A 12923-nucleotide genomic window follows, 5' to 3' on the forward strand; every position below is an offset into this window, starting at 1 on the left:
AATACACAACTAATAAAACCCAACTACCTTTATACAGCAGATGAATTATAGGGCCATTCATTTCCAAACCAACCTCAAAAAAAATCTATGTATATCAAGTCTCAAAAACACTATTCAGGGTTGCCTGGCAGGCTCAGTCAGTTAAGTGTTCACCTTCGGCTCAGGTCATGATCTCAAGGTTCATGAGTTCAAAGCCCTGCATGGGGTGGGGGTGGGTCTTTCCTAATTTAATTTTTAAATTAAAAAAACTTTTTTTTTAACACTATTCATTTAGGATCTGAAAGCAATGCTTTTAATGTGCTTTTTTACCCATCTCATTGTGTTTTTAAATTTCTTTCAGCAGTAAAGATTTACTTTAAAATAGAGGAACAATAGTTAAAAGTAATTTGCAAAGCACCCATAATATTTATTTTGTGGTATTCAAACTTTCCCAAAATCATTATTTCAAGCTAATATTTGTACACATTCTAGGCAGTATAAGAATAAGACACTTAGGGACAAAACATTATCAACACTTGCAAATAATGACATAGCTACAGCTTAATCTTAGACAAGAGCAATTGGCTGCATCTTTCTTTTAGTACTCATAACAATCTTTAACCAAATCATTTACAGAAAAAAAAAACAGGTACGTCTTTTCCTCCTTGTATATTAAAATGCAATTAGTATGCAAAACCACTATCTAAGAGGCCAGAAAAATACGCACTTCAACATGGCCAATGGACAAAAAATGTGGGTAACAGTCTGGCCAAGCTGGCACTATCCACCAATGGTGCTAAACTGGCACAATCCTTTACAAGGCAATTTAGTTGTATTTATCAGCCTCAAAATACTGATGCCTGCCTGGGAATCTCTGCCAAGAAGAGACAAAGCTGTATATAAAGACACTCAAAGCAGTTACTCATTACAGAAAAATATTAGCAACAGCTTATAGAAAAGGTGAATGATTAAATAAAACATGGAATGGAATATTATAAAGCCACCCAAAATGAAATGTAACAACAGGTAAATTCTAAGTAGTATTAAAACCGGCATTTACTATATAATTTGGAAAAAATTTTAAGGAGAGTATTAAGAATTTATTAAGGTACAGCAAGCACTCTCTTGATCCTATTTACTTCTTAGATCACTTCTGTATCAAAGAAAAAAGAACACACACCATACAAGTATTACTCTTCGAATAATATCCTAATGATAATTTCTGAGGATAAATTCTTTTAAAATACAAACAAATTTGAGAATGAGATTCAAACAATGTAACAGTTTGCACTTCCTCTAATCTACTCAAATATATAAATTAGGTAATATGAAATATTTTAAATAAACGATGAAAGTCAAGTCTCTGGCATTTGCTAGTAAAACCCTTATTGGTTCGTGAAGAGGATAAAAGACCTCACAAACTTTGCAAAGTAAAATAGCTATTTTCATACTGTAGAGGGCCATCGGTGGTTAGCAGTCTAAGATCAAGGTCAGACACCATTCATATGTTGGCAGGTTAATGTCAGGCTTGAAGCCAGCAAGCTCCATGGAAACCAATTTAGGAGAGTTCACACTGAGGATCAAGTAATGAGTGACTGTAACAGTGTAAACAAACTAGTCAGAGAGTCACTCACTTTGTAAGTTTTTAAACAAAAAGTAACTTGTAAAGTTTAAATACTTAAAAAGCAAATAATCTTCATAATTGAAATTTTAAATCATTTAGTAAAAGCAGCTTCAGACGCATATAACAAAACCACCTACCTACTCACTAAAAACACCATACTTTCAGATCTGTAGCAAAGTACAAACACCTAGGTTACCAAATTCAATTTAGTCACCCAAAGAAGATAGCAAGGACATGGAAGATTTTTTTTTTCTGACAAAGGATGAACATTTTTAATACATTTCTCTTTACTGAGCATTACTACATGAAAAAGTAGTACTTAATATTTTTTTAAGAAAGAAAAAAGATATTTACTTAAGTGGATGCATCATGTCTTCTCCTCTTCTTCTGCCATTTCGACTTCTACTCTGATTGCCCATAAAGCCGAACAATCCCCCACCAAAAATGTGAGAGAAAATATCATCCATGCCACCACCTCCGCCGCTACCTTCCCGAAGACCTTGTTCTCCATATCTGTCATACAATTCACGTTTCTCAGGATTTGACAGTACTTCATATGCAAAACTTATTTCTTTGAACTATAAAGAAAAGTAACAAGGAAAACAATTGGGTTCTCAGGAAGATGAGTGGGGGAAAGGTTAAGGGAATCTGGAATCTAAAAGAAAAGCTACAAATTACATTTGGTTTGATTCTGGTCCTACATCCCTCTGCCCGGAATGCGGGCATTCCCATTACAAAACCAAAATATTCTTAACGTAAAGATTTGGCTCTACAGGCATAGATGTGACTTTTCTTACAACGTTCCTGTTTTTAAGGAGGGCAATTTAAAATTGAAACCTCATGGGGAAAAGTGTCAACTTACTTTGTCACCAGCATTTGGATTCTTATCAGGATGATATTCCTTGGCTAACTTTCTGTATGCCTTCAATAAAAAAGAGAATTTTTAAAAAAGGTTACATAGAAAATCTGCTTTAAAGATTTGTGAGTACTAAATATCCATTTTTCTGAGAAGCAATTGTTCTAAAATCAGAACCTTCTAAAAATTATCTTTTATTCACTAAGACTGTTTGGCATCTAGATTCATAATTACTAATTTATCCATCCCAATACTGTTTACTATCTTGATCCAAAAAAGCAGACAGCAGCTATACTTGAACAATGCCAGAGAAAAACCAAAATACTGGAAAATTCTGCATCTTCACTATTGTCAAATGACTTTGATGGCCAGTAACCAGACCAAGATGACTCCAATGAACTCTTAAGAAATGACTGTCAAGCTTAGCAAACTGCAAAACATTACTACTAAAAATTAAACGAAGAATCTCTGCTCAGGATAGCTCCTGCCTTTCCTCTAGTTGAAATACCAGGAAAAAGCCAGAAGAAGCTTTTAATATTTCATGTGGTGGATTTATTAGGGTCTTAATTAATTGGAGTGACCTCAGTCTTCGCGAAGTTGCATACATTTTAGGTGGCTGGGATATACAGCACTTAAGTCTTTATTCACAGACACATGAAATTATATAATACAGACTAGCATTTCCGGTAAGGTAACAGGAAGTCTATTTTACTCTCAACTGTATTGGTCCCAGTGCCTAAGGAGCATTCTCATTTTTTCTCAGCTTACAAATCTGGATACTCTAAAATCAGGGAAGACGGTACAGGGTTTAATCAAATGCCGCAAGTGCCTTGAAATCCTTAGATCAAAGATTCGCAGCACTACAAACAACAATAAGGTCTTATATTTATTTTTAGTTAGTGTGCACTCAGGTGTTTGGCCGAGACCCACGGCTTATTCCCGAAGCGGATACAGAACATCTAGGTTACCTGCCCACAGAACAATACATCCGAACACAGACCCAAGGGTCTGTGAGCGGAGGAGGAAAAGAGCGAGGTGCTCCTGCGGCCGCGGCACCCAGGAAACATCCCCCACTGCCCGGAGGCACCGACGGGGGCGGCCTCAACCCTTCCGCCAGACCCTAGACCCAGCCCCGACTCGGCTCCGACGCCGACTACCACGACGTGGACAACTTCTCTCCCGGGGCGAGATGCGCTGCGCGCCTCTGTCCAACCTGTTTTTCCAGGGTGGTGACCTCCGCTCGGGGAGGGCCGAGCTGGCTGCAGCCTCCCGGGAGCGCCCAACCTCCGGCGCCCGCCGGGGGAGACAGGAAGGAAGCGTTCTTCTGGTGTTTGCGCAGGGGTGGGTTTCATTTGCTGCATTTGCGGGCGGGCGGGGCCGACAGCCCAAGGTCAGCCGAGGCCGGTCTCGCCGCCACCGCCCCCCAGCCTGGGCCCGCCGCGTCCGGCGCCGGCTCGTGGGCAGCCCCGTAGCGCGGCCTGGCCGCCCCAGCCACGCAGGCCCGCGCCCCCCACACCCTGCCTGGCCCGTCCCGCTCCCCACTACCTTCTTCAGCTCGTTCTCGCTGGCACCAGGTGGGACGCCCAGAATGTCGTACAGCTTAGTGTCGGCCACGTTCGCCATGGCGGCCGGCTGAGAAGCGCTCAGAGGAGAAGGCGACGGAGCGCAGCCAGGCCCACAGCGGCGTCGGCGGCAGCGCAGGCCGAGGAAGACAGCGAGGGGGAAGAGGGGCGGAGCTGAACTTTGACCCGGCGCACGGCGCGCCGTGACGTCGCTACGCAGAGTCCGCCCCGAGCGCTCGGCAGCGACTGTTGAGGGTCGTGGTGGTGACCGAGCTTGCGGTGGGCTCGCTTTTGCTCAGGGTCCAAGCCCTGGGAAACTGAGACAACAGTGATCTGCGCTTTCCAAGGATTCAGCTCCCTGCGAAAGGCGTTAATGGAGGGTACTGAGGGGATGAAGAGGCTGTCCCCTTGGTCAGCTTCGAATCCGGCGGGCGAGAAAACCGGGCCGGGCCCCCGCGGGAGGCCCCGTTGAGGTCGTCCTCTGAATCCGAGATGCCGCAGGTGGACTCTCTGCGTCTAGTTCCCTCGGGGCTACGAGAAAAACAGCTCCTGGGGGGTGGGTGTGCGTGTCTTTCTGTCTGCGTGTTTGTTTTGTATTAAGGAATTTTTAAACACTCAACAAAGGTAGTATGTTACACCGAGGAGTACAACAGTTAGCTACATTTTACCGATTTTGTTTCATCTCCTCCAGCCTCATACTCCTTAATCTTAAGTGTTTTAAGGGAAACCGTTTTATTCATAAACATAAATATATATGTCTCTAACATGAGTTTTTAAGGCATAATCACGTCATCACATTTAGTCCATGTTCAGATTTTCACAATTACCTTAATCACAAATTGTCTTTTCACAATTTGTGGCTTCGGGATCCAAATTAAGGCCGACCCGTTGGGTCTGGGTCATGTGTTTAAGTCTCTAACTTGATAGCTTTACAATTAGCAAACACCAGAATTCTAGATGGTATAAGGCAGCCTGACAGGACACAAAATCACCTGGTGATTGATGCCCGTTGATTTATATTCACTTTTCAAAATGTTTGCAGTGCACCTACCACGTGCTGTGATGGTACAGACACGGACTGGGGGAGGGGTGTTACAAGAGAATAAGCCCTAGTGCCTGCCTTCAACTCACTAACGATTTATGGACAGGAAAAGAAAATGTTCTGATCCTTTGCAACCTGAACTGGTGGTAAAGACTCCAACATAATTATCTCACTCAGGCTAAGCTCTCTTCCTCGGCATTCCTCCAGACCTAGTTGTGGAGGGCCTGGAGTACCATGCCCAGGAGTTTAAAATTTATCCTGAAAACCCTGGGGAGTAATTGGTGGGAAGTCATCGTACTGTTTCCACCTAACTCTTCCCTTTTCTTCAAATCCTACCCCAAATGCTGTTCTTTCAGTGAAGTCTTCTTTGATTCCCCAATCCGGTGAATACCACTGTCTCATCTGAGTTTACACTACCTTAAGTTTGTGCCTCTCCTAGATGGGTCTGATGTGCAATTTAAATAGTATTTTGGTGTGAGTCTGAACTCCATTAATAGGCTGTAGGTTACTCAGGGGAAATTCATTCTTCTGTACCCCACAGGGTCTGGTTTTGAATGCAGTAAAGGCCTCAGTAATTTCAGTTTCCCCACTTCCTTTTCACATTTTGAGACATTCATAAAAAGCAGTGTAAAGTTGTAGTGGAGTTAGATTATGTGGGTTGGTGGCCTGATTCTGCCATTTATTACAATGTGACCTTGAGCAAGTTACTTAATTTTTCTGAGGCTATTGCCTCACGTGTCAAGTTAGATTTAATAGTATTTATGTCATTGGCTTTTTTTCAGGATTAAAAGAGTTAGCATACTTAGAACAGGAGCTAAAACCAACTATATTAGTAGTTGGTTTTTACCCATTTGCCTGTAGGCTGTTTCCATATCTGTCTATTCGTTTTGTCTTTATTCCTTTAAATACCTGGCTTCCTGAGCGGGATTCCCCAGCTTCCTCCTTGCCTATGTGGAATGCCCCTCAGTCCTTTTTCATGATCTCACCTCTCCAGATCTCCCAGCTTACCAATTACCATACTTTCTTCTTCATTCAACAGTTCCTGCTCCACCTGAGAATATGAACTGAAAACTGGGTCATTATTGCAACCTTCATGTAGTTTACCTTATTTTCATCTTTTTTTTTTTTTTTTTTTTGCCCATAAAGAGTCAAAAAGAGCTGGACTTTTCTGTTTCAGTTTTACTCAAACTTTTTTTTTTTTTTTTTTACAAGAAGGAAAAAATCCTCATTTAGTTCAATTTTAGTTTCTGATATTCTATTGAAGAGTAGCTGGGTAAATTCCCTCCTTAGCTCAAAGTTTTTTTTGTTTTTTTTTTCTTACCTGTCTCTAAGCCAGCACCATAGTTCATATTTTAATTTTGTTTTCATTTACTTATATTTTCTCCATTGCTGAGTGTTCATTGTAGTCAGTATGGTTATTTGCTAATTTTATAGGTCAACAAGTTATTTCAGAACAGTTCTGTGTGTTTCAGCTGACACATGCTCTCCTCCCTGTCATCACATACTGAGTCAAACCTGTGTCACTGTGAGCACTATAATATTTCAGCCACTGGCTTTGTGTTTTTAAGGTAGCTCTTTTATTTTAGCTCCATATTTAACTAATGCCATGAAGGGAACAAGACCTTTATCTCATTTCATGTGTCAGGCACCATAAAATGCTGAGTCACAGTCATCTGAGGGCTGCTTTCAGTAGGCAAATGATTTAAAGTTGGAGGCTCTAGTGATTTCAGATTTCTGCCAGGCTTATATTCAATTCCTTTTTAAAATTTTTAATAATTTGGTGTAATTGTGCGGGGTTGGGGTGGGGAGGAGGTGGTGGGTAAGGACTAGGGACAAAGTGTATGAACTGTAAGAGTTTTAAGGCCATTCATACTGTTCACAAGTAACACAATACAGACTATGTAATCCATTACTTTGCAGATAGCCCTGTATATATGATTTAGGCAGTTCAGACAGTTTTGCTTTCAGCTTTTTATCTAATTAGTTTTGAATGTACAGGGCAGGTGATGCCAGTTAAAATATTTTTCAGGGGATACAAAAGAAAGTGCTAATGGCTCTTGTCATGAAGATATTAAGACTACAGAATTGATGATGGTACTCTGGGGAGAAAAATTGTGGGGTTCGGATCACTAAATTCTTTGCAGTTCCTCAACTAGATTGTTCAGTAATGGAGCAACATCGTTGTATATGGTGTATACATACAAATATTTATATACATACAAATATTTATATACATCTACACACACAAATATATATACACATATGTGTATATGATTGTATATGGTGTATAGCCCCACTGCTAACCTGTCAAACCATGTCATGTCAAACTTTTCCATATCAATTAGCACACTGTAAAGGTTCAATTTGCTTATAAATTGCAATGGCATAGTAAGCATAAGAATGGATGTTTAGCTATCTGTTTGGGAAAAAATAGTGGAGAAAATATCTCTACGTATTCATTCATCATCAGATATATATTAGGGCCCATAATGTATCAGACATTATCAGGATTAGGGATATAGTCATAAATAAAATCCCTGCCCTCAACTTCTATCTAGGGGGGAAGACAGTAAACAAATATATGGTATATCATATGGCAATATGTACTCTGGAGAAAAGGAAAAGGGATAGAGAGTTTTGGGATTGGATATTATTTTTATTTAGGGTATATGGGGAAGACTTAATTGATAAGGTTACATTTGCATTTCAGTCTAAAAGAAGTGAGGATATTTGAGCAAACTCCCAGGCAGTGGGCCTGCCAAGGCCCTAAGGCAGAACAGGCCTGTCTTACTTACAGGAAGGAGGCAAATATGGCTGGGTACAGCATGTTAGGGAGATAGTGGAAGGAGAGGTGGTAAAATCACAAGTTGTGAGAGACCCAATTAGGTCCATTTTATTTTATTTTTAATTTTTTTTTAACTTTCATTTATTTTTGAGACAGAGAGAGACAGAGCGTGAACAGGGGAGGGGCAGAGAGAGAGGGAGACACAGAATCTGAAACAGGCTCCAGGCTCTGAGCTGTCAGCACAGAGCCCGACGCAGGGCTCGAACTCCCCGACCGTGAGATCATGACCTGAGCCGAAGTCGGATGCCCAACCGACCAAGCCACCCAGGCGCCCCTAATTAGGTCCATTTTATTCTGTGATGAGAAACCATTAAAAGGTTGTGAGCAGAGGAAAGACCTAAGTTACCATTTTAAATGTATCACTCTGATAGCTGTGCTGAGAAGCTATTGCAGTAAAACCCAGGCTGAGACATGAAGTGGGCAAGATAGAAGAGGTGGGGGTTGGTGAGGATTGGTTGGATTCTAGATGTATTTTGAACTTGGAGCTGACAGAATTAAATGTTTGTTGGAAATGGGAGTGTGGTAAAAATAAAAGTTCATGTTAAATTAGAGATGCTTATTAGATATTCATGGAGCAATGTTAAACAAATAGTTGGGTTTATAACAATGGAATTTGAATGGAGAGTGTTTCAGGTTAAAGATGTAAATTTGGAACCCCTTCAATGTATTGGTGGTGTATAGAGAGGTAAGGCTGGGTAAATTTATCTAGGATGGTGCATTGAATAACTGCATGTTAGAACCCCCTAGAGAAGCTTTTTAAAAATGGCAGTGCCTAAGTCTCTCCTCCCAGACGTCCTGACTGAATTGATCAGAAACAGGGTAGGGCATTGTTTTTTTTTTTTTTTAAGTCTAAGGTGATTCTGTTTTTGAACACTTAGATTGTTTACCCTTTTTTAAAAATGTAAACAATACTTATATGAGCTTATAGTCTAATTTTTGTGTATACTTTTTGTTGCTCCTGTAGGATACATTTCTAGAATATTGATAGTATTTCTGTCAGTTTCAAACATGAAGAACATATAATTTTGTTCTGGAGTACAATTCTTAAAATACTCCAAAGCTATGAATTTGCTTAATAAAATTTCCATGCCTTAAGCATTACAATAATTGTTATTAAACAATTGATAATATAGATTAGGAAAAACATCCAAAATCTATAGTGACATTTAAGTGTCAAATCTTTCTCCTACACATAGTGCTAAGAGGTCTCGTGATTGTTTAATCAGAAAAAAAAATCATAGTTTACAAAAAACAAAAAAATGAATAGCATACATAAAGCTTATTCAATTCTGATTTAGTCATTAAGGTAGTCACAATCTTGGATTCAGTTTTTTTTATCAGGCACCTTCTTTCTTGGTGAATTTCATCAAAGTAAAATCACAGTATCAAAGATACACAAAATAAAATGTTGTTAAATAAGGATTAAGGAAACCAATTAGGAAGCTTAAATGCAGGGATCCAGGAGACAGAAAGGTAGACAATCTGGAGTAGGATGACAAAAGTGAAAATGGAGAGGAATGAATGGATTTGGTATATATCTCAGAAGTAAGGCTTGGAGGTAGGATGGATAATCCTCAAAGCTGTTTCCATATATTTCTCCCTCCTGCATTCCTAAAAACAAAGTTTTACTATCTACTCACCAGACTATATCACCTACTACTCCATAATGCATCGTCAATTTATTAACCCTTAGAGTCATTCCCCCATATTTCTCAAAAATTTTAGCTCTTGGCTCACTCTCTCCAACTCTACCACTGTCTTAATTCTTGGCCTGAAATATATGTGTAAATGATCCTTCCAACACCCTGACCTCTCAGTTATTACAACTCAAATCCAATGATCTTGTCCTACACTGCCTTGGAACTACTTACTCTCATAGTTTTAGGACTCGATCATTGCCAAACTACCCTTAGTCCCATTTACTGACTAGCTTTCCATTCCCTCTAAGACTCTTGATTCTAACAATCTGTCAACCACACCAGGATTGGATTTAGCAAAGTGGAGACCATTAGTGAGAATAGTAGGACTTTGAGAGTTTGCAGGGGAGAAATGATAATTTTTGACAGTGAGATTTTAACAAGAATGTGGTAAATTGACATTGTTAAATAGATTATGGGTCATGGCCCTATATGACTCACTGATTGTTTTAATGTGGATATTGAAAAGAAGAGAAGATGATGTCTAGAGTTTTGACTTGAGGCTAAGCTGCTGATAGAGTCATTTACATAGATAAAAAAGACAAAGGGGATAAAAAAGAGCCTAAGAGATTAAAAAAAAAAAAAACCAAAACAGATTTGCTGGTTATATGAATTCTATCTAGTTAAATTTGAAATTCTAATATTTAACTAGAGCCGTAGGCTAAGGAATCAGACTGAATCACTTGGAACTCAGGGAGTAAGTCAGGACTGGGATACTTTTGTAGCAGTTATCCTGTGGTAGCATTCAAGTCCAGAGATTAGAGGGCAGGAAGCCCAGGGGTAAGGAGGAAAAACAGGCACAGTTTGAGTGGCCTACAGGTTTTTCTTTGAACAAGAAGGCAAAGGTAAGTTCAGAAAAGGGGATGGAACTATAGGAAATTTGATGGATGGTGAATTCTAGAGGAAGAATTTTAGCCTTATGATAATTTGGGACCCAATACACAGGAATTTAAATTTCTAGTACCAGCCAGTATTGCTTTGAAACCTTTTCAGATCTGGTGTGATATGCTTCATAAACCCAAGATGATTTATTACAGAACTTTAATTATATTAAAGGGTATCAGATATTTTTTCAATTCTAGCCTAATCAAGAGTCCTAATGCTTTCTTTCTAAATATCTGGGTCAGAAGGATTAACCAGTTTCTCAAATGAAAAAGGAAAAAAAAGTACTTGATTTAATCTACAATAGAAAAATTTCATTAAATGACTTTTGGGATCAACTGTTTTCTAGGATTATCTATCTCAACTTGAATGGTTCTTACACATATAAGTCCATAAATGTAGACATCTTGCTAACAAGATTACCTCACCCCATTGCCTATATTTCTTAACTTATCCTTCCATTTTTCTTTTAAGTTTATATTTATTTTGAAAGAGAAAGCACACAAGCACCTTGAGCAGAGGAGGGACAGAGAGGAAAGGAAAGGGGGGAGGGAGGGGCAGAGAGAGAGGGAAAGAGAATCATAAGCAGGCTCCTCTCAGCATGGAGCCTGATGCCGGGCTCCATCCCATGACTGTGAGATCACAACCTGAGCCCATATCAAGAGTCAAAAGCTCAACTGACGGAGCCATCCAGACACCCCCTTCTATTGTTTCTTTATACAAGTCAAACAAATATTTATATTCTATCTCCACTTTTTGTTAATATGAAAATTAGAATACTAAATGTACTTCTCAGCATTGGCTTTGATCACCTAATGAATCCTGAAAATTCTATATCGGTATATAGACATTTCATTTTTTTCTAATTTTTTTATAGGAACATACTTTGTGAGACTATACCATGATTAATTCTTTATTGATAGGCACTTGTTATCTGGTAATTAAGGTATGTATCTGTGCCAAAGATGAAAGTGCCTTAGAAGTTATTATTTCCCAACTTTTAGAAAATAAGATCCATTTCTTAAGGGACATCTATAAGGCTGAATCAAGTTTTGAATTTATTTTTAGTAGTTTAATTTGTAAAGGAAGTTGCTTTAATCAAAAGAAATTTTCAAATTTTCTTTGGAACAGAAGGCATTACTTTTAAATATCATGGAATTAAAGAGCTCCCAGGGGGCTATATAAAGCCAACAGCCATCAGCATCAACATTTGCCCTTTGAGCTTGAAGTTATTAGCTTTCTCCTATGATTCAGGGAAGGATACCTTGAAACTGAAAGAACAGTAGCTTTGAATTACAGTTTCTAGGTCAACGTAATGGAGACTACTTTAGCTGTGGTTTAGCTGTGGACTTGGCTAGCAGATCTTTCCTGCTAAGAAACAAGCTACTCAGGTCAAACTGGAAAAATACATAGAAGGAATCCAGAGGAATTTTGGTCTCAGTGATGGAAGACCTCTTTTCCTCCAAAAGAAACCATGTCAAAATACTGTGTCTTCTTGGAAAGAAGATCCCATTCTGAAATTTTATTTAGGGAAACCAAAGATAGGCCATTTAGATGCTTTTTATCTGGCAGATTAGTGGACTGGCAGACTGAGAAGGGTCATAAATGAATGGCCCACCTTATCTAGAAAGCCATCATTTCAGTGGTGGCCTAAGTTGAAGTGCCACCTAGCTCCTACAAGAATTTCTTGAGTTCTTTTGTCTCTTTTCCTGGCAGGATTAATGAAGTTCTAAATGTTAGTTGTGACCACTCCCCTAAAAGTTGCTCTGGGAATTGCTGCAAGTTGTCATCAAATAACAACAATAACAGTTATTGAATGCTCATTCTTGCTAGGTGCTATAGAATGGGCATGACCTTTTTCCTCAAAGACCATGCACCATGAAATTTCAACACTGCCTGTTCTCCAGCAATTAGATTCCTGAACTGGATGGATATTGAGAAGTGAATGTGGTTCCATTGCTCTTTGAAGATGGGAGATAAACAGTAATTGTTAGGTTCCAGAATGCTCTATAAGGGTAAGGGAAATGCCATCTGTAGATATGTGCAGGCCAAAGACTGTGGTTCTTATGTTTTGTAGTAAGTGTTCTGAATGTGAAAGTAATTTAAAAATTCCTTCCCATTTTTCTATATGTTTCATGGGAGCAGGAACTACATCTCTCTTGTCAAAGCATGATAAGGAAGACTTTATTCATAGTGGGGGGAGCACTATTGTGTGATAGGTATAGTAACCACTTGAGTAGAATGTTGCAGTTTGACAGAGAGATTGGGCTCAACTCTGAATAGAACATGGACAAGTGGGAATTTATAGCCAAGGAATAGGGTGGGGTCAGTGGAATGAAAATTACTAAGAGGACACATTTGAGGTAAGGGGAGATTCCAGCTAAACTGACCTAACAAGATTCCTGCTGAAGGCAGGCCAGGATGATCATACATCAT

At 39.3% G+C, this 12923-nt stretch overlaps 1 protein-coding gene across 1 annotated transcript in view; it reads right to left on the reverse strand.

Annotated features, from left to right (window-relative positions):
• The window catches only part of DNAJA2 (DnaJ heat shock protein family (Hsp40) member A2), an 18270-nt gene extending 14076 nt beyond the window's left edge, over positions 1-4194 (reverse strand). Inside the window, exons 1-3 of the mRNA XM_058708065.1 lie at positions 4005-4194; positions 2466-2525; positions 1958-2181 (exon numbers count right to left, since the gene is read on the reverse strand). Coding sequence (XP_058564048.1) covers positions 1958-2181; positions 2466-2525; positions 4005-4082 — 362 coding nt within the window. The 5' untranslated portion in view covers positions 4083-4194. The remainder of the gene's footprint in view (positions 1-1957; positions 2182-2465; positions 2526-4004) is intronic.
• Positions 4195-12923: the final 8729 nt, after the last annotated feature.

This window comes from Neofelis nebulosa, chromosome 17, assembly GCF_028018385.1.
Source record: "Neofelis nebulosa isolate mNeoNeb1 chromosome 17, mNeoNeb1.pri, whole genome shotgun sequence".
NCBI classification, from domain to species: Eukaryota; Metazoa; Chordata; class Mammalia; order Carnivora; family Felidae; genus Neofelis; species Neofelis nebulosa.